Source organism: Acinonyx jubatus, chromosome E2, assembly GCF_027475565.1.
Source record: "Acinonyx jubatus isolate Ajub_Pintada_27869175 chromosome E2, VMU_Ajub_asm_v1.0, whole genome shotgun sequence".
NCBI lineage: Eukaryota > Metazoa > Chordata > Mammalia > Carnivora > Felidae > Acinonyx > Acinonyx jubatus.
Window position 1 is genome coordinate 50,804,004 of NC_069396.1, and position 24,087 is coordinate 50,828,090.

Here is a 24,087-nt window from a genome sequence, read left to right on the forward strand (position 1 = left end):
GGCTGGGGGAGGGAGGGGAAAGGGGTGGGCACCTCCCCCGAGGGCATCACCTGATCCCCAGGCAGTTACTGGCCCTGGAGGCGTTGGGTAGTGTCTGGAAAGCTGTGTTGAGGGAACTGGAGGAGAGGGTGGTGGACTGGGGCTAGCTTCTGGGGTGGACCAGGCCGGGCGCTCCCCGCTGAGGAGGACCAGGGTCCAGCTGGTGCCATGGCTTCCCAGGGGACCCAGAGTGGGGGCGCCTGGGGCTCTTCCCGGCACAGCTACCACCCAGGTCTGGGAAGAAGGAGGGGGGATCGGGGGTTCAAAGAGAGAACCTGGCACCTTCTGGCGTCTTGGAAAAGCTGATCCCCAAGGACACCCAGCCCTGGCTGTGCTGCACCCAAGAAAGCAGCTCAGATACCAGGACTGGGTGTCCGGGTGCAGAGAGGAAACTCCTCGAGGACGTCCGGGAGGGTAAGTCCTGAAGGAGGCTGCCCCCCAGGATGCTTGGGGAAGGGGAGGCTATGGGGGATGGCCTCCCAGGGAAAGGGGCATTAGCACCACCAGGTTCCAAGGCAGGCGGGAAGAGGCCGGGCCTCCGGGCCTCCGCCGAGGCTGGGAGTCGCCTGAGGGAGACAGAAGGGAGGGGAGACTGGAGCATGACACCTCGGGTACGAGAGGTCGGGCCACCTCCGTCCCCTCTCTCGACGCCCAGGGCTTTCCACCTTGGGAACGTGGCCCCCTCCTGAAGTGCCAGGCAAAGGGATACATCTGAGGTCCCTCCCGTCAGGGGTGAGGATGCAGAGGGTTTCTAGAAGCCCCCCCAGTCCAAGCCTCCCTCCTGTCCGGCCTCTCACCTCAGTCCCACCTGCCTGGCCCCGCTCCCCAGCCGAGGTGGAGGCCGGGGCGGGGCCAGGTGGGCATCATACGAAGACCTTGGCCAGGGCGTCGGCGCCTGCGCTGGCAATGAGGGCCTTGCTGGGGTGGCACGCGACAGCGTGGATGGCCTCCTCGTGCTTCTTGCGGTGGGCCGTGATCTCCTGCACGCACGTTTTGTTGTCCAGGCTCCACAGACGCAGGGAGCAGTCATGGCCTGCGCAGGTGTGGGAGCAGAGAGCACTGTCCCCCAGCAGGTACCCCGGCTTCCCCGAACCTCCCCCACTGGAGGAGCCTCAACAATGGGGGGGGGGGGTCTCCATCCTCTTGTCCCCCACCTCTGCCGGCCACCTCCTGACGCCCAGCCCAAAGGAGAATGCTTTTATCCCAGGTGGCCGTCCACCCATTAGTTACCAAGTGTTCACCGGGCACCTGCGTACCAGGCCCCGGGGACACAGTGAACGTCCTGGGCAAAGCTGCCCACCCAGTGCTGTTGACGTTCCAACGTGGCCCCCGGTAAATGAGAAAACAGGAGGAGCAATGCCAGGCGGACAGCAGCACCGGCACAAGCTGGTCACCGTGATGACAGAAGGGCCACGGGGGTACGCGGAGGAACAGCAGGGGTGGCCAGGGGACGGGCAAGAGGCGGGTACGGCTGCAGCAGCCTGAGCAGGAGCATGGAGAGGAGGCCAGAGAGGGTGGAGCGGACAGGGCCGGGCCCTGGGGCAAGAGCCGCCTTCAGAGACGGCCCGAATTCTGCGTCCGAAGGACCAGGCTGGCTGTGGCGGAGGCTGGCTCCATGTGTCCCTTATATACGGAGGACCTGGGCCCTGTCCCAAATCCTCTTTGCCCTGGGCTTGACCTCCCTGACCACCCCCTCTACCGGCACTTGCAGGCACAGCTGCTACCGTCACCAGGCAAAGACCCAGCCACGATGGGACCAGGCCCGTCCACGTGCTCTCCCACGCCCTCTGTGTGCTCGCTTGCAACCTCCCACATACTCTGACAATGGGGAGCAGAGGTGAGCGGAAGGAGGCCCCTCGCCCATGGCACTCCTGATGGCCCGGCACACGCTTCACCTCCCTTCCCCGTCTGCCCATGTTGCACCTCATCCTTCTGAGGCACAGCCCCGTGGTGGCCGGGCCCCAGTGCCCTTATCCACAGAGCACGTGGCTCCAAATGCTAACAATCCTGTGGGGACTGAGAGCCAGACACACTCGGACTTGTTCCTGCAGCCAACCCACCACGCTCGACGAAATCACGGAACCTCCACGAGCCCGTTTCCGCATCTGCACGCGGGTATAACATACCCTGCCGACAGCATGATCTGGATGAAGCGGGAAGACGCACGCAAAAGCTTCCAGTGGGCTGAGCGTGCGCGGTCTCTGCCGGGAGGCTCCCTGCCCCTGCCCCCCTGCGAGAGGGGGCCCCAGAATACGCCCTCGTGACCAGTGCCCGCGTCTCTTCCTCTTCGGCTCCTACACACCCTTGCTCCTTAGGAGCCAGGAGAGTCCCCACTTACTTCCCGACATCAGGAACACGCCGTTGGGGTCCACGGCTAGGCAGGTGACCGCGTCCAGGTGGGCAACCATAGAGTGCACGGATTTCCCTGAGAGGAGAGAGGGTGGGCGGCAGGTTACTTTCCCTTGGCGGGGAAGGTCAAGGTCCCGACGGGACACCGTGAGCACGAGTGAGCGGGGACCAGGAAGGCTGGGCCTCACCTGTCCGGCTGTCCAGGAAGCGGATGCCTCTGTCGTCGTGGGCGGTGATGGTGAGGGGCTGGTTTGGGTGACTCACCACCTGGTTGATCTGGGTTGGGCCTGGAAGGAGAGGAGGAGAGGGAAGGATGTCGGGGAAATCAGGGAGACCAGGACAAAGACCAGAGGAAGAGAACCACGGCTCCACGGCCCTGCTGTCTGCTCAGCTGGCCGGGGGCCTGGGCTCCCAGGCCTCTCCCTTCCCTGGGCCACAGTGCTTCATCCGTAAGACGCCTGGGGTGCCACAGGATGGGTTCGAGCCACCCATAAAGGCCATGCATTCTGCCACGAGGCTTGGCGGGCGAGTTCCTGATGATCTCTGTCCCCTCAGCCCTCCCGAGAGCCAGGCAGCTGCTGGGACCTTATCTCCTTCCTACCCAGAGCCCCCGAGGGGGTAGGGGAGACATCTTCTGCTGATGAGACACCGGCTCAGCAGAGCCACAGGAGGAACCGGGGCCCTGGAGGCATTCAGATACCAGCCCCTGTCCCTAAGGCCCCTCTTACCACTGTTCCCCCGGGATTCCAACGAGAGGAGGGCACTGCCAGCCTCCAGGTCGTACAAGACGGTGTCGCCAGAGCGGAAGGAGGCCACGATGTGGGCGGGCTCGGTGCTGGTGAAGGCCACTGAGGTGGGGATCCCATGATCTGAGGGCACAGGGAAGGGAGGGCTGCTTAACAGACCTGGTCCTGCCCTGGGGCTGCGGGACGGGACTTGGGAAGCCTGGGCCCCTCGTGGGGAGGCATGTTCCTCTGTGACGTGTTCCCACGCCCACCCCGCGCCCAGCCCTGCTCCCCCGACTCACCGCTGGCTGTGAGGAAGGTACAGAGGCAGGTTGGGCTGCTGCTGCTCGGGTCCCAGATGCGGATGGTGCCGTCAGCAGAGCAGGAGGCCAGGCGCTGGGAGGTGGGGCTGAAGGCTAGGCCCCATACAGCGTCCCCGTGGCCCTCCAGCACGTGGCTCAGCACACTCGGGTCTAGACCCAGCGGAGGAAGGAAACAAGCTAGGTCAGGGCCAGCGGCCCCACCCCAGACAGCTCCAGGGCACCGACCCCTGCTGAGAGCCAGGCTGCCCGGCTTAGCCGCCCATTCACCCAGCTCTACCCAGACTCCTCCTGCCCTCGGAGCTGTCACCGCTGGAACCCGCTGCAGCGGCCGCGCACACTCTGACCACTGGCTCTGAACAGAAGCTCCAGAGGGCAGGGATTCCCTTGCCACGCCCGCAGGGCCCACCATAGTGCCTGGCACAGAATGAGCGCTCAATACACAAGTTTTAGGACTTGGTGAAGGGGAACAATGGTGAAGGAGCATTGGTCCTCCTTGGTGAAGGAACAATGGTGGCTCTGTGGCCCCAAGACCCTCTGCAGCTTGGGACTCGTGAGTCGTGCCCCACTCTGCCTGCCTTGGCTCCTCGCCCCCAGGGCACAAGCCCTGCCCAGTCTCTCTAAAGCCCTCTGATCCTTCCCACCTCTGCCTCCCCCGTCACTCAAGTCCACACGGCGTGCTCTGGTCAGGCCCTGCTGACCCCCAACGTGTGGCAGCTCGCATGGCCCAGAGCACAGACTACCTGGGACTGACCCTTGACCTTTTACGGGGTGGGACTGTTCTTGGGAAGACACAGACCTCTAAACTCCACCACCACAAAGCAGTAAAGAGCCACGCGTGCGACCAAGAAAGTTATCGGAAGAGGCATCAGAAGGAGGGGGACGTACAATAAGTAGCAGTGCGGTCACTTTTCCACTTAACTCTTAAAGGGGTGCCAAGGATCAAGTGCAGACTTCCTACAGCCTGGCCCAACTAACTTGTCCCCTGTCACCTGCTCCACTTCTCACCGACTGCCTGCACTCGGCCACAGGAAGACACCGGCAGGGCCTACCAAGCCCCTGCATGGGCCGGTCCCCGGCCCCGGTGTGGATTCCGAGTCTGCTCACCTGCCAGCTCCTCTAGGAAGCGGCCCCCCAACGCCACCTCTTTCCTGCCTCAGCCCATCTGACCCCCGTCACAGGCTGAACACGAGGCTCCAGGCTCACCCGGGCTGGGGGCACACGGTGCGCCCCCCGCCCGCCGCCGCCCCCCAGGCCCTGCATCACTAGGCACGGGTGGGCACTGAGGGAACGAAGAGGCTCCGGTGGACAAGGGGGGTGGGAACCAGAGGAGGGAGCCGTCCTCACCGTAGCCGTCATAGGGGTCCACGTTGAGGTCCGGAATCTTCCAGCTGTGGATGCGGGCGTCGGCCCCGCCGCTGTAGCAGTACTCGCTGTTGCTGCCCATGGCTACTGCCAACACAGGGCCCCTGAAAGGTACGAAAGTGGCGAAGGAGAAATGAAAAACTCAGCCTCAGCCCTCCTCCGGCCCCCTCCATGGGATCTTGAGGTCCTCTGCTAGATTTTTCGAGGACGGCCAAAAGGAATCCGGCCTCCGGGGCTCCGGTGGTGCCCCCGGACCGGCCTGCCCCTAGCTCCCCACACCCATCTCCTCCTCCGAAGGCTGCGCCCAGAACCGGCCGTGGGAGCGCCGTGTCTGCAGAGCACCGGGAGCAAGGGGGTGTGTGTGCAGAGGGCCGGGGCCAGACCGCCTGTGGGAGCGCTTCCCCACCTGTGAGCCCGGAAGGCGTGGATAGGCTCCACATCCAGCGCGGCGTTCCTGGGGGAGGCAGAGGAGCCGGATGTCACTGAGAGCCCCTCCCCTCCGCTCCCCCCAACCCGGGGTTGCCGCCCTCACTTCTTGGCCGTGACAGCTTTCTGCAGGTTCCAGAGCTTGAGCGTGCCGTCCTCAGAGGCGGTGAGCAGGGCGGCCTGGCTGTGGTGGAAAGCCAGGGAGCGCACGCCGTCGTAGTGTGAGCGCAGGGTGAACTTGGGGTTCCACGTCTTCTTAAAGGCATCTTTGCTGTCAGAGAGCTGGGGTAGGGGGAGGTGCCTCAGCGTCCCCACGGTCCCGCAGACACGGACTGACATCCAGGAGGCCAAGGACCGGTCCCTTCCCCAACCAGACCCACAGAGGGGGCTTCGGGAAAGCAGTCGAGTCAGTTTGCCCCGCGGTGCCAGGTCCCTGAGCTCTGAGTACCCGAGCAGCCTGACTGCCTCTGCGGGGGGTCAGTGTGGCTTTCCTAAGGTGTCAAGAGAGCAGGACTTAACCAGATCAGGGGAGGGGACTGAGGGAGGACACTGCATGAACAAAGTCCCTGAGGCTGCAGGCCAGGTCTAGAGCCTGAGGGGAGGCCTGGGTTGTAGAAAGCAAGGGAGAGAGTGGCAGGAGCTGGGGCTGGAGCCACTTCTAGGAACCCGTAGCTCATCCTAAGCGAAACAGGGAGCCCTGGAAGGGTTTAGAGCAGGGAAATGACACGGATTGGATGTAGGAAGATACGAGTGGCTGCAGGGGCCAAGGGGCCCTGAGAGAAGCCTCTCAGGCAAAGAGAGGGCACAGAGACCACATGCTGGGGAGTGGAAATGGGGACAGGTATGCACAGAAGGGAGAGACTGGGGAGCAGAATCAACAGGTCGCTGGGGGAGTCCCAGAGACCCTGCAGGTGCCCTGGTGGATGGTGGTGTCACTCTCTGAGCGGGGGACCCAGGGGCAGCCCATCGGGAAGGAGGATGAGCAGACTGTCAGGCGAGATGCCATGTCCTGCCCCAACACGGGCTCCACAGCTGATAAAGCCCTTGGTCTGGGCTCTATCCCCAAAGGTCCCCACCGCAGCTGTCACCAATGCCCTCGTTCTTTAGGGCCAGAGGCTCCGCCACTGTGTGGTTACCCCCTCACAGGCACACACGCCTGCTCGAAGCCTCTACTTCGGCCCCCCTTCCTGGCATCTCACAGCAGGGCCCACAACCCTGCTGGGGAACCAACCGCTCGAGATCCTGCTAAAAGCTGTGGTGAACGTTCCTGGGGGAAATGTGCACGTGCACCCAATGCAGAGACCAGAGGGCCAGAGGCCCATCTGTGGGTCTGGAGCTCAGAACACCGGCCCTAAAGGCCTCCCTGTCACCCCGGCCCGCCTGCCTACCAGGCCCCATCCACGCCTGGTTTTTTGGTTTCTGGCTGTCAAGTTCAGCTCAATTCCTATCTCCTGCACAAGTCCGCTTCCCCACGCTGTGCCAACCCAGAGCCCCCTTCCCCTTCTGATGCCGTCCTGCCCTGCCGCCAGCCCATCCGGGGCCTGGATGTGAGGGGCACGTAGGCCAGGGGTGGGAGGGAGCACTGCCTACAGGAGATGGCAGGGGCCGAGGTGTCTTCCAGACCCTGTGCCTCGGCGACCCTGTCAAGCCCCGTGCCGAGTACATGTCCGCGCCCCTCTGTACAACAGGCGAGCTGCTGAATGACCTCACAGCGTCCTCCCGCTAAGGGACCCAGCGCAGGCCAGGCACCCGGTCAGAGCTCAGCAAGAGTGGGCACAGTGCGGGATGCCCAATGAGGGCCTGTGGGGGGTAGGGCACCCCAAGAACTTACATCACAGCTGAGGTCGTTGTCGTTGGTGACGGTGAGATCTGCCAAGTCCCCCAGGCTCACCTCCCCGCCCCCGATAGTGTCCATGATGAAAACGTCTGAGGAGAAGCCAAAGGAACCTGGTAGGGGGAGGGGAGGGAAGGGGCGGAGAGGGGCAGGGAGAGAGAAAGAAAGACAGAAAGAGGCAGAGGGGGAGATAAGGAGTCAGAGACAGGGAGAGGACGAGATCAAGAATCACAGCTGGAAAGAAAGAGACAGGGAGAGACAGACAGACAGACAGGGAAGGACAGACAAAAAAAGAGGGAGACAGACAGACAGACAAACTTTTGGGACAGGGAGGCTGCAGACTAGAGGCCAGGCTTCGACCCTGAGGACACAGAAGCCCTGGGCTTAGCTCTGCAGCCCCCCTCTGCTATGGGCCCCAGGGAACTGGGCCGGGGGGGGAGGGGCCGCTTACCTTCGTGTGGCCGGGGCTGGGGTGTGCCAGGAGGGGGACCCGTCACTTTAGGGGGCAGCCCATCCACATCCCGAAGGTCGGCCAAAATTCCCTGGAGTTTGACCCGCCGGCTTTCTGCAGGGACAAAGCACGGGGCTGGAGCCCGTGTTCCGGTTCACCTTAGCCACTGGAGGCCTCTCCTGCCAACGTGAGGTAGCCGGAAAGTCCTGACCAGGGAGCGCCAGGGCTCGAAGTGGGAGTGGGGTCAGGCAGAGGAGGCGCACTGAGCTAGGGTGCTCTGTGATGCCAGCCTTGCAGGGAACTCAGTCCCCCGCCATCCTGTGTGACGGCCAAGGGCCTCGTGGCTCGGGGTCACAGAACAGGAGAATGCAGCCCTGCCCTGCCTGCCTCTGCCTGCCAGGTCCTCGTCCTGTTCCCTCCCCGAGGTCCAAGAACTAGACGCTTGCGCGGAGGGCCAGAGGCCCCATTCCGGGAAGAGCTGGGCCCGCCTGCGTCCCCACAGGGATTTTCCAGGGAAGGGGTGAGGGCCCGGCCACCACGGTGTGGGGCTCCTGCTCTCCTCAGCCACCCTCCTCTCAGGAAGCGTATCCGTCCGGTGGAGACCCTGGGGCAGGAAGCAGCTGTGGGCGGCCGCGTGTGCCCCTACCTCGCCTGGTGAGGACGGCTGGCCAGAAAACCCTCAGCTTACCCAACTCGTGGTGGGTCCCCTCTGCGGCACATCGTCGAGGGTCCGGAGAGCCCTCCCCATCCTCTCCCGAGCCCAAGAAATCGAACTCGTTGATGGCATCTTCAGAGTCATCCTCCTCGTCCTCGTCCTCCATTTCAGGCACCAGGGCCTTGGAGGGCAGCTGGGCATGGAGGAAACCAGACGGGTCAGGAGGCTCCCGCCCGCAGCGCGAGCCCAAGCCCAGGCCCGCCGCGCCTCCAGGAACCAGCTGGCCCTGCCTGGAAGAGTCCCACACCGGACACAGCTCCACCTCCCTCCCCTCGTGCCCTTCCCGGGAGGGGGGGGGGGGGGGGCCGGGCCAGGACGCGCTTTGGTGGCAGCGCTCCCCCTGCTGGCAGCCTTCAGGGCCCCACAGCTCGCAAGTCTCTTCCTCCTCCCGGCCACCCCAGCCCTGCCCCCCGACCTGTGATCGCCTCACAGGCCCCACCCTCCCCTTCCGCAAGCCTGTATGGAGGGGGTGGGGAGAGGCAGACAGCAAAGGCCGCCGCAGAGCAAAGGGGAGAGACGTATGTGCCTACGTGTGTAAGCGAGTGTGCGGAGATGCACGATTCAAGTGGCATGGACGCGCGGGGGTGACGGTGGCAAAGGCTTATCGAACTCCGTGCCAGCCTCTACGCGTTCTTCAGCGCACCAAGCGAGCTTCACCCGTGTGACTTCACAACCTTGTGAAGAGTTGGCATCGCTGTGCTTATTCCCATACTACAGATGAGGAAACCGAGGCTGAGCAGCGAAGCCCCGCATCCCAGGTCCCCGGTCCAAGCCGTTCTCGAGACGCTGAGGCGGCTCTGGACCGGAAGATCACCGAGGGCCCTCCGAGTCTCCCTTCCATCTTGCTGGGTGGGCTGAGGCTCCATAGCGCGCGCCACCTTGGACCGAGAGCGCACAGCACCGTCCCCCCGCCCGGAGGAGCAGGATGCCAGGCAGGCGAGGTCTTCTGCACGGTCACGACCAAACCCTCTCGTGTTCCTCCCTCCGCAAGCTTGGACCCCATCCCAGATGTGGGACTTCGGAGCAGCACGGCGCCCGCGTTTCCCCACGTGGCCCGGCCTTCCACAGGGACACCCGCATCCGATCCTTCACCCTCCTGCGGTGCCCGCGTCACCACGTCGTACACAAAGTGCCGTCCGGGGGCTGTGTGCGCGCAACCCCCACGGCTGCCTGAAACGACTCCGGGGGGTTCCAGGATTTTCAGCGACAGTTCGGGTCTCTCTCTGACTTCTGCTCTAGGTGCTGGTGTCAGAGCACACCCCGGCCCGGCACGGGGACTCTGGCGACCACCGGCCTCAAACACCACCCCTTTCGGGGAATCCTCTCCCTCCCAAGTGTCCCCGGACTGGACCAAGTCCGGGCACTCACAAGGCCAGCCTCAGTCAGACCGCAGGCTCCTCGAGGGTGTGGCTGACCCCCCCCCCCCCCGCCCCCACGCAGGCCCAGCACTCCAAGCCGGCACAGCAGGCTATGAATCCATGGAGTCACAATCGCTCAGGCGTCCGTAAGGCGCCAGCCACTGGCCTGTGTGGGAGGACCAGAGGGACGGGACGCGGCGACCTCCTCCTCCTTCCCTCAAGGATTGGCCAGCGTGCCCAGAGAGGCCCCGGTGGGGCCAGGGCTCTGAGAAGCATGGAAGCGTAAACAGGCGTTCTCCAGGGCCCATGACACAGGTGTCCCGTGCAGTTCTGTTCTGCCCACCGTGCCCAGCGCTGCGAATACTGCCACCACCGAGCACCGGGTGTGGCCAGCCCCAGCGTAGCCAAGGACTCCACAGGCACGAATTCACGTTAAAGAAATCCTCAACAGCCCAGAGACAGAGACGGTGAGCCCCCGAAACTGCCGCCAAGACAAAGAGAATCACATGCCCGAAGGCACACAGCCAGGCCAGTGGCCGCTGCGGGAGCCTTAGAGATCTTTGGAAGAACAGTCTGGTCACTAAAGGTCTCCTGGGTGAGAGAGCGGGCCCGGGGAGGCGCGACACCCCTGTCTGATGAGCCTCCCCCGCAGGGCCCGCGGGACAAGTGCGGGGACAGACACAAAAGCCCGAGGGAGTGTAAGTCAGCGATGATCTCTGCTGGGAGGAGCAGAGAGGAGCGGGCAGGCCTCCCAGAGGAGGATGAGGTAAGAGCTGAAAAAGGAGTGAAAATCCCAAGAGGCACAGGAGAGACCACGAACAGGATCAGAGGCCCCAGCCTCGGAGACATCCTGATTCTCCTGGAACCCAGCTCCAGCGTCCTGGCTCTGTGCGTTCCCCAAGCGCCTACGCTAGGCGGGACCCTGTGCTGAGCCGCACCGGGGACCCTGGAGACAGAGCTGCGGCAAGGACAGACGTGGTCCCACACAGACGTGGGGACACCAGACAGGGAGGACCCAGAGCGGTCCGGGTCCAGATGGCTCCGACCCTGCCGAGGGAAGGGGAGGAAGGGCCGGTGAGAGGTCAGAGAAGGTGGCGTGGAGGGGCGGCAGAGGAGGGGCGCTAAGGTGAGGCTGAAGGAGGCAGAGAAGGGCTCTGATGGGAAGGCCCCACACAGGCCCCCTTCGTGCAGCCCGCATGGCAGCACGTCCCTTGGCACAGGGCTGCCGGCTCCCCACGCCAGGGACCGGACCTCTCTCTCCATGTCGCCGCTGCTAGAGCAGAGCTAGGTCCGCACAGGCCCAAAGCAAGGTTTTTTTTTTTACTGGACAGGTGAGGTGAGCCCACATCATGCCTGGGGACGGTGCCACTGAAACGGCAGGAACACGGTGGCTCTGGCAGTCGAGGCGCAGGGGTCAAATGGGGCGAGGGCCATTATCTTGAAGCCAAGCTGAGATCTGGACTCTGGCCTGCGGGGGGTGCCCCTGGGCCTCGGTCTCGATGCAAGGGCAGGATGGACGCTCAAAACTACCAAGGCCCCCACGGATGCCCCAACCTGGCCCCGGGCTGACCGCAGCGGCCATCCACGCCGGGGGCTGGGGGCTGGGAAGAGAAGAGCGGGAGGACACACGCTTGCGAGCACACTAAGTCCCCGCCTGGTAGCGCTCACAGTCTATCGAGGGAGAAGACAGAGAGCCACGCGGTGTGGGTGATGGAGGTCAGACTAGCCCAAGGGACAGAGCGCGCGGAGAGGGCAGCGTGTGGCTGGCCCAGTCTGGAGAGTTGAAGCCTCTCGGAGCTGAAGAAAGGATGGGAGGAGACGGGTGGGGGAAGACGAGGGCCCGACAGGTTACCGAGGCAGGGGCGTGGCCAGAGACACGGCCCCAAGAGCACCCACGGGGGCACTGTGCCGCCGGCACACAAAGCAGGGGGGCCCTCCCGGGGGAGGGGATGGGGCGGGGGGCGCACCTTCACCCGCTGTTTCTTGTGCTGCACACTGTCCAACTCGTCGTCCTCGTCACTGTCCTCGTCCTCACAGCTCTGCAGGAAGGGGATCTGCTCCAGCACCGAGCCGCTCAGGCGCTCTTTGCCATCTTTGCCTGCCGCGTTCCTGCCCACGACAGGGGGGCAGGGGGGGCATTAGTCCCGCCAGGTGGCAAAGCTCAGAGGTGGCCAGAGCCTGGCCCCGGCGCTCAAGGGGGCTGAAACCACCATGATCACACACGGGGCTCCAATCGCAGCCTCTGACCAACAGACACTCACCCCACCCCGACACCTTCACGTGCCGGGTCAGGAGAGTGGGCCGAGGAAGTGTCGCTGACTCAGCAGCCCCTGTTCCCTCGGCCCAGGCAAACCACAGGCACGGATCAGGCAAGCGGCAGACGCGCCCGGCGGGAAAGAGGAACCGGTCACTCTGAAAACGCCCGGGGCCCCATGGGCGACCCAACCATCAACGCACCTGCACCCTCCCGACTGACAGATGGCCTCCCATTTCCACTCCTGGCCAACCGTCTGATGCCTCCAAGCGGATAACGGGTTTTAACAAAAGGGTTATTTGCCCAAACCCGACTCCAGGGCAGAAAAGTGGGTGGGATTCAAAGTTCAGATAAACACAAACATCCTCCTTTATGGCCACGGGGCCAATGCTCCGGAGAGTTCCTGCCAACTGCCCAGGTCCTCGGTCACTGCCTGGAGGACAGATCTTCCCTCCGGGCTGCCAAATCCGGCACCGCGTCCTGGCCGCATGGTGTGCGGCCTCCCAGCAGAGCATCTCTGGGGTTTCCTTCGGCAACACGGCTGCACCGGCCCAGCCTCCTCGGCTGCTGCCTCTAGCCTGCCAACCCCGGCCGCATGCCGGTGAACTAGAGGGGAGTTCGGAGTCCGGCCCCCACCACCCCCACCCGAGCTCCAGGCTGGCCACGCGTCACCTGCACTGGGGGCCGCCCGGCCGCGGACTCTGCCCGCCCTTGATGGCCCCCTCGACGCTCCTTCCACTCGTCTCCCCTGTCGCAGCCAACGCGGCTCCCGTTGCTTGGCCCGAACCCCGGAGCCACCCCCTGGTTTCCCTCCCCTCCCCGACATCCACTCCTTCCAAAAGAAAACCCACGGAGAGGCTGGCCGCTTGGCGCGCCCTCCGCTCCTCGCCAGGACACCGCAGGAGGCTCCCAGCCGCACTCCCGCTCCTGCCCTCCAGCCCTTCCTCCTCGAAGCCGACCAGCACACCAGATTGTGTCACACCCCCGCTCGAAACCACGGGCTTCCCACAACCCAACCCGTAGAGAAGAATCCAAACTCTCTATCGTGGCCGGTACAGCCCCATTTCATCCCACTCCTGAGATTTCAACCTCACCACAGACCACAGCCCCACATGCTCACTCCCTGCAGCCACACAGGCCCGGCCGCGGGTTCCTCAACACGCCAAGTCTCGGGACCCTGACGGTCGCTGTTCCCGTGGGCGGCTTACTCCATCTCCTGCGGTTCTCTGCCCAGATGTCACCCCGCGAAGAGGCCCCCCCGCCGCCCATTCAAAGCAGGGCCACTGCCTATCACTCTTCCTTCTTCCCCTTCTGCACAGCGCTGAACGCCACCAAACGTTAAGTCACTGATGCTGAGGAACAACTACCAGTGAGACGACGAACAAGTGAGAGCTCCCCAGGGCGGTGGCCGTGTATTTTGCTCCCCACCGGGGGCTGGGGGTGCCACCCAGGCTCTGCCTTCAGCTGCTGCCCCACGTGCTGGGCGGTTTAAGGCCTGAGCCTCAGAAGAAGCGCCGTGCCGGACGTGAGCCGTGACGCGAATCGGCACGAAGATGACACCACGGGAGTATGTGCAGGGGGACCCAGAAGAGAATCCAGGGATCCCACAATGAAGGCACTGAAGGCTCTGGAGCAAACGGACCCACAATACCCTCCAGGAAGGAAGTGGCCACCAGAGCACCAGGGAGCACCGTTGGCTTTTCTGACATCGGCCTTCATCAGGAGGAGGGGACACAGAGGAACAGACCTGCCAGGCCTCACCAAGGGCTCACCTTTTGATCTGCTCTTCGATCTGTTTCACCAGCAGCGACTCACCCCCGCTGAGCCCCCCAGGGCCTGGCGTGGCCCTGGAGCCACCTTCGCTGGGCTCCACGGCCCCGTTGAGCTCCAATGAGCGACCTAGTAGGGACCGCACGCGTTTGGACCGCATGTCCAGGATGGTGTCCGTATAGCCCACCTCCTCCAGGTACCTGCAGGGAGACAGCACTGGCGTGGGTCAGGGGTCTCCTGGCTTCTCTGGGGGCTGCTGCAAAGCGGGACAGCCTTTTTGGAGAAGCAACTTAAGACGACACATCAGGGGGCGCCTGAGTGGCTCATTCGGTTCAGCGTCCAACCTGAGGTCAGGTCACGATCTCATGGTTCGTGGGTTCGAGCCCGGCCTTGGGCTCTGTGCTGACAGCCCGGAGCCTGGGGCCTGCTTCGGATTCTGTGTCTCCCTCTCTCTCTCTGCCCCTCTCCCACTCCCACTCTGTCTCTCAAAAATAAATAAATGTTAAGAAAAAAATAATAAAGACTACACACCGGTATTTCTTTAATTAAAAAAATTTTTAACGTTTAAATTTATTTTTGAGAGAGGCAGAGTGTAAGTGGGGGAGGGCAGAGAGAGGGAGACACAGAATCCAAAGCAGGTTCATTCTGAGCTGTCAGCACAGAGCCCAACGTGGGGCTCCAAACCCATGGACTGTGAGATCGTGACCTGAACCGAAGTCGGATGCTCAACCGACTGAGCCCCCCAGGCGCCTCTACACCAGTATTTTAGATTTCCTTTTTTTTAGGTTTATTTTGAGAGAGAGGGAGAGAGAGAGAGAGATGGAACACACACATACAAGCAGGGGAGGGGCAGAGAGGGAGAGACAGAATCCCAAGCAGGCTCCACGCCATCAGTGCAGAACCCGATGTGGGGCTCAAACTCAAGAACCGTGAGATCATGACCTGAGCCGAGATCAAGTGTTGGATGTTCAACGTACTGCACCACACGGGCGCCCCGGCACAGTATTTTAAATAAGCATACCCTGGCCCCGCTGTTTCACTTTCAAGTCTACTTCCAGGAGAAGCCTTTATACACAAGCATAATGCAGCCACACAGATGCTTGCCAGGATGTTGTACATAAGAGCCAAAATGCAGGGGCCAAGCAACATGTCCACTGCAGAGGACCATGGCCGCAAATGACTGATGGGGACGCTAGGCAGAAAATAAAGGAGGCAGAGTGCCAAGACGGCCACAGTAAACGGTTTCACCAAATAAGTTATGTGATCCGTATAATTCAGTTTAAAAAAAAAAAAAAAAAGTGTTGGGGCGCCTGGGTGGCTCAGTTAAGTGTCCCGACTTTGGCTCAGGCCAGGACCTCACGGTTCACGAGATCAAGCCATGAGCCAGGCTCTGAACTGACAGTGTGGAGCCTGCTTGGGATTCTCGGGCTCCCTCTCCCTGTGCCCCTCTGCTGCTCCATCTCTCTCTCTCTCCCTCTCTCCAAATAAATAAATAAACGTTAGGGGCGCCTGGGTGGCTCAGTCAGTTGAGCGTCCGACTTCGGCTCAGGTCATAATCTCATGGTTCGTGAGTTCGAGTCCCGTGTCGGGCTCTGGGCTGACAGCTCGGAGCCTGGAGCCTGCTTCGGAGTCTGTGTCTCCCTCTCTCTGCCCTTGCCCTGCTCACGCTCTGTGTCTCTCTCTCAAAAATAAACAAACAACAACAACAAAAGTGTCAATGTGTGCAAGAGTATAAGATCACACACAAACACATTTGAAGTATGCCCCCCCACAAGGCCTGGAAAGAGACAGACACACTAAACTCAATAGCAGTGACTTTCAACCTTCAGAACAAGGGATTCGAGATGTGAAATAAACCTTTACCACTTACTCTACTCACTTCTACAAATTAGTTTTTATTACTTCTGTAATTAAAAAAAATGGAAACTAGCTGGGACTAGTCTAAAAGTTAAAAATAGGGGGAAAAATCAATTGTGGGTATCTGTGGCTTTAAAAGATACAAGAGTCCCTCGCTGGTCCTCTGGTGGCTCCTCAAGAAGCCTTTTATGTTCACCATGACCTTGTCCCTTGGGGACCCCCGAGACTGCCCCTCACACACTGGAGCACACCTGCCTTTACCTGCCGTGTCATCTAGAGTGCCTGCCTGTGTCCGAGGTCCCCTCTACCCCCACAGGGGAGAGGCAGGAAAGCACAGTGGTGAAGAAGCTGGGCTCTGGGGGTGGACCCCCAAGATCACCTCGGACCCTCCACTTGATGGCGCTGTCGTCTTATGCAAACACACGCCCTCTCCGCACCCATGCCTTTAGGGGAACTCTAGGAGCTTACCGCACAGGAAGTCTCGCAAGGAATCAACGTGAGCGCGACATTCAGCACAGCGCCAGGCACATAACAGGCGCCTGGCAGGTGCTGCGTGTTACAACCATTCTGCTGTGACTGCCTGCACACACTGGAAGCTAGCAATGTGCTTCCAGATATTTAGCTTAAGGAAATCAGGGACATGGGGTGCCTGGATGGCACAGCCGGTTAGGCATCCGACTGTTTCGGCTCAGGTCATGATCTCACAGTCCATGAGTTCGAGCCCTGCATCGGGTTCTGCTCTGACAGATTGGGATCCTCTCTCTCCTCCTCTCTCTCTGTCTCTCCTATGCTCTCTTTCTCTCTCTCTCAAAATAAAGAAACCTAAAAAAAAGTCACTTCTTCAAATCACAAAAATAAAAAAACACAAACCTCTTTAACAATACAATACCCCCTTTTTTAAAAGCCAGAGGCCTCTGGGGTCACTTCTCAAGAGCAAAGGTCCCCCATGTCTGCCTCCTGCAGCCAAGTCTTCCCTCCAGGCCAGCCTCCACCCACAGCACGACAGGCCAGCAAGGATCCAGCAAGGACAGTTCGATGTCCTCCAACCACCCGGCGGGGACAGGAAGGACTGTGGAGTCTTCAAGTTGATCTCCCAAGCCAAACACGTGCCTCTGCCTACCCCAGCCCGGCACCCCTGCCCTGCACTCACTGTCGGAGAAGCTGGCGCCCCTCCTTCCACACCAGCGGGCTGTTCTCCAGGGTGACCGACTCCATGGGGCCATTGGAAACTGGAGAGTGGAGACAAAGGAGGCAGGTTGTCTTGGGGTGCTGCCACGTACCCATCACCTCCTCCCCCTTCCTCATCCTCAAGCCCTAACGAGTCACTATCAGGTCACTGTCACAGGTCCTATCGAGTCCCTACTTGACGGCGTCTGAAACCTACTACCCTCTCCCCTCACGCCCTCTACTCTCCTTGTTATTTTCCTACACAGGAATCCGATCCTGTTCGGAGAGCGTATACAGAGCAGGCTCTGTACTTCAAATCCGGTTCTGCCATGTTCCGGCTGTGTGCCACTGAGCAGGCTGCTTTACATCTCTGAGCCTCGGTTTCCTCTTCTGAGAAAATCAGTTAATAACGGTAGCACCTACCTTTCGGGATCCTTATGAGGATTAAATGAGACCGTCTGTTTATTTTATTAACTACTCACTCGGCATCAACCAAGCTCCTGACTGGGCACCCGGGTGACATCAGTGACCAAGACCCCTGCCCTGTGGAGCTCCTGTCCTCGTAGGAGGGGTCTGACATAAGTAACGGCATCGCTGTTCACGCGGCACTGAAGGCCTTGCTGGGTCGCCCAGCTGGTCGCCTCCACTACCCCCACACCACTTGTTCCAGTCTCACCCAGTAACTCCCTGTCCCCTAACATACCCTCCTCCACATCGTCGTGCTTCTGTACACGCGTCCCTCTACCTGGCACACCTGCCCTCCTTACCTGTTGGTGAACAGAGCCCTCTTCCAGGGAGCTTAGAACATTAGGGACGCTGTCTGTCGGTTTCATGGAGGGATGGCAGGCAGGACAGGCCTTCCTCACTCTCCACCTCACTATCCACCACCCTCCCCACTCTGGGGCCCTGCAGAGCAGCCCACGAAGAGGGGCGCTGAGAGTGAGGTTCAAGCCCTCCCCAGCCCCCCACTCGGCCAAGTCTGCTTCCTGTGGAGCGAAGTAAGAAAGAGGCGACCCCACTCTGCGCCACAACGTCACGTTCAGGGTTGTTGGGAACAGGGGGGGGGGGGGGGGGCGCAAGGAGGGTGGATCTGACGGTGGGTACCTTGTTCTGCCAGTTCTGGCTTCTTCTCCCCCTGGTTCAGGTCTGTCCCGAACTTCAACTTGTGATACTTGGCCCTAAAAGAGCAAAACGATTCCTGGAGGACAGATGCAGAACAGTGGACTGGGCCAGCACTCACCTCAGGCGCCCAGATTCCAGGGTCCCCCCAGCCCACTCTCCTACCGCCCCCACCCCGGCCTTCAGGAAGCAGCGCTGGCGGGAGAGGCACCACACGTGGCGTTGAGAGGGACCCACTCTTTGGAGTCAGGCAGACTGGGGAGCTACCCCGGCTCCAGGAGACCCCGAAGAAGTCCTCACCCTCTGGAAGCCTCACCTGGACCCATTAGGCGGGAGGAAGGGGAACGAGGCGGTGAGCATTCGGCAGGGGCCGCCGCCACTATGAAAACTGTTAGCAGCCGTTATCCTGAACTCCACCTACGGCGCCCTCTTCTGTCCCCCCCACTGGAACCACACGGCGGTGGGCGACGGGGAAGAGAATGCCAGGCTCCAAACCTCCCTCAGCCGGAAGGCATGCGGCCGGCCTCCTGAGCCTCCATCCGGGCCTGACTTCAGAAGGCAGGATTCCAGGGCAGCAGGGCTCACCTTTCCTGCTTCAGGGCATACTCCAACATCTTGATCCGTCGCACCAGGTCTGTCTTGAGGTTCTCTTGCCCTTTCCTTTCTCCCTGGAGGAAGGCTACCTGAGCCTGCAGGGATAGGAGGGAACGGGAAGGCAGCAGGGCTCAGGCTCACTGATGTGCGTCCCTCGCTCACGCAGGGACAGTCAGCGCCAGCCCCTACCCCCACAATGACATGCAGCAGCCACTTCCTCAGGCGTGAAGGCCCCGAGCCAGGGTTCAATGGAGCAGCGACAGGGCATGCTGGATCTGTTTCCAGAGTCCCCTGCCATGTGACCCACCGTGAAAGAGCTGAGGAGGAGTCTTTAACCCTTGCAATTAAAATGGGGCCAGCTCGGGCCTAACGTGGCCCCTGGCTTTTGGGGAGAAGCCGGACCGGGGACGAAGGCGGGGGAGGTAGGCATGAGGAGCCCTCGGCTCCTTCTCCCCCACCCTAAGGCAGGTGCTGTCCCCTACAGTGCTGGTGGAGGTGGCGTCTCACTATTTCTACCAGAGCATCTGTCTCTGGGAGGCGTAGGAAGCTACTTCTGGAGCTTAGGGACAAGAGTGGGTGGCTCAGCTCAGCTCCCGCTCCAATGCAAAAGCTTTACCACCCAACCCCCACCGTGGGGACCACGCGTCCCACCGGAGTCTGCCCAGGGTGAGCGAGACATGCCACAGACATGACCCAGGGCCCCTGCCAACCACTTCACACCGTCTGCTGGCATGGGCTACCCCAGTCTGCTCTGGTCTGTCAACAGGTCTTTTGGAGACACTGGGCCAACGGCCTTCGAGGCAGGATCCTGGCCCCTGACCATGTTCCAGAAGTCCTGTGCCAAAGCCCTGAGAGCAGGGCTCAACCCTGGCTTCTCCCCAAGTGCTCCACTGTGACAGGCTGGGACAGCCTGAGCTCCAGGCCGGGCTCGGCCACTTACTTGCTGCATGATCTTAGGCAGGTCACCGGCCTTCTCTGAGCCTCCATTTCCCCTTCTAGAAAATGGGGCTCACGAGAGTGCCTGCCCCTCATGTGTTAAGTTCTTCTCAGTCCGAGGCCTAGCACAGAAGAAGGGCTAATAAATGCCAGCTCCTACCTATTATTTTTATTCTCCCTGTCCGTTCTTCCGCAACGCTGAAATGGGCCCAGCTCCTTAAGGGAGTGAAGAGCCCTCTGAGACCCAAGCCCCATTGAGCGGAGAGGTCTGTGGCTTACAGGCCTCCTGCCCCACAGGCGGCTGCGTCGTCTCTGCAGCCGTTCCCCAAACACCACGTGCTTGCTGGAGGACTTCAGTGACTCCACCAGAAGCCCCGGGTCTGGCCACAGACCCCTCTTCCAGGCCATGACCATTCTCAAAGCCCTGCTCCAGGACTGTAAGTTTCAGTAGCCTCTCGGATGCCCGCCCCCCACGGCTCTCCCTCTCCTTGGGGCTCCAAGGGCCATGACCTATCTGCCCTGTGCACTTGGCAGTGCAGCACAGCCCGTGCCCACAAGCCAACTATCGCCTCTGTCGTGCTCCAGGGACCAGGTCTTTCCCTCAGGTTAGCTGAGAACTGAGCAGGTGCTAAGTAATGCCTGGCACTGGCTGAGAACCAGGGAAACAGGCACGCTCATATTCCGCTGGTGGGGTCATAAATCGACGCACCCTTCCTGGAGGGCAATTTGGCCATGTTTATAAAAATGTCAAACGCACATTCCCTTTGTCCTGACAGGTCCACTTCCAGGGATGTAGCTAGCCTACAGCTATAAGTGCAACGTAGGCTTCTTTTTGAGAGAACAAAAAAGGATATATGAGCATTGACATAAAACAAAGGTTTCACGTGTTCACCCGTTGACACCAATACTTACTGAGCTCCACCTAAGTATCGGATACAGCTACAGACAGAGAACAGCACTAAACAAGATGAGACGTGTGTTACACAGGGGAGGGGACAAATAACAAACAGATCGCCATATGCCACCAGGTACACTATGGGGGGAAAAAATCCTCCGTCCATTGAAGGAATGGGACTCCCCACCCCGCCCTTGTGAACATTGTTTTCGCTCTACGTTTTAAATTAACACAGGGGCGCCTGGGTGGCTCAGTCTATTGAGCATCCAACTCCGGCTCAGGTCATGATCTCACGGTTCATGGGTTCGGGCCCCACATCAGGCTCTGTGCTGACAGCTCAGAGCCTGGAGCCTGCTTCAGAGTCTGTGTCTCCCTCTCTCCACCCCTCTCCTGCTCACACTCTGTCTCTCTCAAAAATAAACAAACGTTAAATCAACACATACGTACGTAAATATCTAAGGCTAGACAGGCGGACTCTCGTGTGATCACCATGTTGGAAGTCTGAAATGTCTGTCCTTTGTGTATCTTCTCAGTCACCCGAGTCTACCCTGTCCCGTCTATTTTAGAAGGTGGGGGAGAGAGGTGGAGAAGAAAAGGTCGATCGCCAAACACAAGCTCTGAGTTACCTCCTCACCGTCCTCCCTACCCTCTGTGGCTTCCACAGCGAGTGTTCTGGTTCCCAGGGCCAGTACAGCCAGCTGAGAGCCTCCATTCATTCCAACATCCAGCACCTGTGACAGCCTGTGACAGCCAGGTCCTGCATGAGGCATTCGTCTGAGTGGTTCCTGGCCCCACAGAGCTCTCAGTGCAGCACAGGAGACAGGCAGGAGCATCGACAACCAACACACGATTTGACTACGGCCACGGTGAGGAAGCAAAGGGTGTTATGGGACAAGGGACGCCCAGCCCGTTTCTGGAGTCAAGATGCACAGTTCAGCCAAGACCCAAAGGCTGTCAGAAGTCAGCCAGGGGAGTAGAGTGGCTGCTGGAAGAGGGTAGAGACAAGATCCGTGCCCACAAGCCAAGTGTCACCTCTGTCCTGCTCTAGGGACCAGGTCTCTCCGTCAGGTTAGCTGAGAACTGAGCACGTACATGCTAAGTAATGCCTGGACTGGCCAAGAACCGGGAGACAGGCACACTCGTATTCCGCCGGTGGGGTCATAAATTGAGGCCGGTGTGGCCACATCAGAATGTGCTACAGGGTTCACGAAGAAAGGCAGAGAGGCTTGTAGGCCCGAGAAAGGACCGCAGACCAAATCAGGGTTCGAAGGTTGTCCTAAGAGCACAGGGGAAGCCATGGAAAGGTTTCAAACAAGGGAGAGATGGGATCCGTGCATGTTACAAAGATAATTTCAGCTGAACTACGGGGAACTGATGGCCTGGGGGGAGGGGCATGCCCACACCACTGAAGGCCAGTCACAGGAGGCAGTCCCAGAAACGCCACGGAGAAACGACAGTGGCTCAGTCTAGATGGGGGCGCTGGGTTACTGGATCTGAGGTGCTAAGGAGGCAGGACTGATGACACAGGTGACCTCAGTCTGTGGGGGAGAAAGGGAAGTCAAGAACGTGCCAGACCCTCACACATGCTCAGCCCGGCCCCTGTATCTCCTTGTTACCACCACGTCAAGTCCCCATCTCCCTTCTCCTAATTATGGTGCAAGAACCTGGCTCAGCCCACTCTGCTCCGCTGTCCCTTCCCCGGTTCCTCTGGCAGAGGGAGGAGAGAGAGAACCCCAAACATGTGGTTGAAGCCCCGAACCAACTCAACAGAATCCCATGGAAAGGGGAAGCGTCAGGGGCCAGTCCCTCCTACCTCTGAAAATGCCGGCAGCCCGTGCTGTCTGTCTGACCTGAGTGCCATGGTAGGCTGGCACGTAAGCCCAGGATCTGGAAGTTTCTCTACCCACCACATCCACCCGCTGCCACTCCCTCTGGCCCGACTGTTAGCACACCCCCTCCCCCACCCCAGATCCGTGCCCAAACTCAGCCGCCACCTCTCCTGCTGCTGCTCCCCCTTTCCAGCCAGGCAGCGCGGAAAGGCTTCCCGGGAGCCTCAGCATCTCAATCCTCCCAGGAGCTGGTGCTGGGCTTCCTGTCCCAGCCCCCAGTCCCGTGTGCTCCCCTTCTGGACCCACCGAGCCCTGTGTCTCCTGCACTCCTCCTTCCCAAGCTGCACGGGCTCCTCGCAGGGAGGACGCACCCCCCCCCCCCCCCATCCATCGGAGCCCCTAGTGAGGCTGGAAGTGGGGAGTGGCCAGTTCCACACCTTCCCTGCTGCCACACTCACCACTACTCGCCCTCGCTGCTCCTAAGTGGGCATCCAGCTGAGAGTCCCCCGAGAGGTTCCTCCTGTCCTCAAGCAGCTCCCCTCCCCAGAGGTGCCATGGGTCGATAAGCGATAGGGTTTGTGTGTGACCTCTCGTGCTTACTTTACCCTGAGTTGATTTACCCTAAATTCGCAACACACATGATCTACAAAACACAAATATTTGCGACTTCAACTTACGTTTTCGTTAAAATATTTTATGCTTTCTTGAAACGACCACTGTGCTTCAAGCAGAGGCACCCCATCAAGTACCCAGCTTGCGTGTGAACGTGTACACGGTTCTCTGCAGCCTCCTGTGCACACGCGCCTCCTCTGTTAGCCTGGAAGTTTCTGAAGGGCAGGAACCGGGCTGCCTGCCTCTCAGAATCCCCCACCTGACAAAGTCCTGCGTATCGTCAGACCACATCCGTGCCACCTCCCTGCTCCAATCCTTAGGTACCTCCTGGCAGGACCACACGAGGGGCTGCCTCGTCTAGCGCACACTGACGCTCAGCAGGTCCTGTGCCAGGAGCAGCTGTAGCTCAGCTATTTGGAGAAAAGGCATTCAGGGCTCCTCGCAAAAGTCTGACACAGCACAGGCCTTAAAGGACCTCACGGGAGGGAGAAGTCACACTTCTGTAAGCAAGCGGTAAGTATTCTGGGCACAGGTATGCAGAAAAAGGTGCTGCTATTGGGGGTGTGACCGCCGGGTAACCTGGCAGAACCCATCACCGTCTCATAAGCGTATCTATTCTATCATCCCATCCACCTGCCCTGCAAAGATAGTCACCGCCACCGTTTCTGAAGGAAAAACTGGAAACAGGCTAAAATCTGTCCACAAGGTCATCTAAAGGAGGAATGGTGCAAACATCCAGCCCAATGTAGTTATCAAAAGTAACAAGAGAGCTCTCTGTGCTGATAGGAAAGGAACATCAAGACACAGAGACTGTGCAAAAAGTCACAAAATGATACGTATAACAGACCTTGCATATCACACAGGGCAGAGCTGAACTACTTTTACAGCAGTAACAGTTTCAGGGGAGAGCAGGGAAGGGACAAGAGGGGGAATTTTCCCTCTCACTCGTAAGTACACACTTATATACGTGCATATACACACACGCAAACACTCCTGAGATCTGTGCGCTTTTATTAACGGGACGGAACGAACAGCAAACAAAAATACAAAGTAAGTTAACGCCGCAGCCTAGACCTGGGAGAGCCTAACTGGGTCCTGTTCGTGAGTTCCTGCCAAGAGCCACTGAGGGAGGGAATAAACATAACTCTTCTCTCGTTCATCACAAATACGGGACAGTGGTAGGGTGGGTGCTGTAGGGTGCACCGGCATGCGGTCCCAGAGACCAAAATGCAATCCCGGGTCTGCCTATGACTGTTTGGATGATCCTGAGGAGGCCACTGGGCTTCCTGGGAACAGTTTCCTCATCTGTACTGGACAGCAGAGAGGTATAGAGCATGTGCTTTTAAAAGCCCATAGACCAGCCCTTCTACCCACAGGCTGTGATCCTAGATCAATCTCTGACTGTCCTAGAGCCTCCCTTTCCTTTTGGGATTCTTTTCTCCAACGGCAGGGTGGTGGGGGGAATGCTATTA

General features: G+C 60.3%; 1 protein-coding gene across 7 annotated transcripts in view; it reads right to left on the reverse strand.

The window, feature by feature from the left end:
• The window catches only part of STRN4 (striatin 4), a 26,173-nt gene continuing 2,086 nt past the window's right edge, over window positions 1–24,087 (reverse strand). For 3 of the 7 annotated variants that reach the window (XM_053211036.1, XM_053211040.1, XM_053211041.1), the window contains exons 2-18: window positions 18,335–18,438; window positions 17,735–17,808; window positions 16,614–16,692; window positions 13,609–13,806; window positions 11,550–11,691; window positions 8,198–8,357; window positions 7,510–7,644; window positions 7,056–7,171; window positions 5,331–5,506; window positions 5,205–5,252; window positions 4,781–4,902; window positions 3,416–3,586; window positions 3,117–3,257; window positions 2,577–2,675; window positions 2,378–2,464; window positions 837–1,072; window positions 1–605 (exon numbers count right to left, since the gene is read on the reverse strand). In XM_053211036.1, coding sequence (XP_053067011.1) covers window positions 903–1,072; window positions 2,378–2,464; window positions 2,577–2,675; window positions 3,117–3,257; window positions 3,416–3,586; window positions 4,781–4,902; window positions 5,205–5,252; window positions 5,331–5,506; window positions 7,056–7,171; window positions 7,510–7,644; window positions 8,198–8,357; window positions 11,550–11,691; window positions 13,609–13,806; window positions 16,614–16,692; window positions 17,735–17,808; window positions 18,335–18,438 — 2,022 coding nt within the window. In that variant the 3' untranslated portion in view covers window positions 1–605; window positions 837–902. Of the gene's footprint in view, window positions 606–836; window positions 1,073–2,377; window positions 2,465–2,576; window positions 2,676–3,116; window positions 3,258–3,415; window positions 3,587–4,780; window positions 4,903–5,204; window positions 5,253–5,330; window positions 5,507–7,055; window positions 7,172–7,509; window positions 7,645–8,197; window positions 8,358–11,549; window positions 11,692–13,608; window positions 13,807–16,613; window positions 16,693–17,734; window positions 17,809–18,334; window positions 18,439–19,283; window positions 19,402–24,087 lie in introns of all 7 variants that reach the window. The other 4 variants (XM_053211039.1, XM_053211037.1, XM_053211038.1 and 1 more) reach the window with 4 other exon arrangements.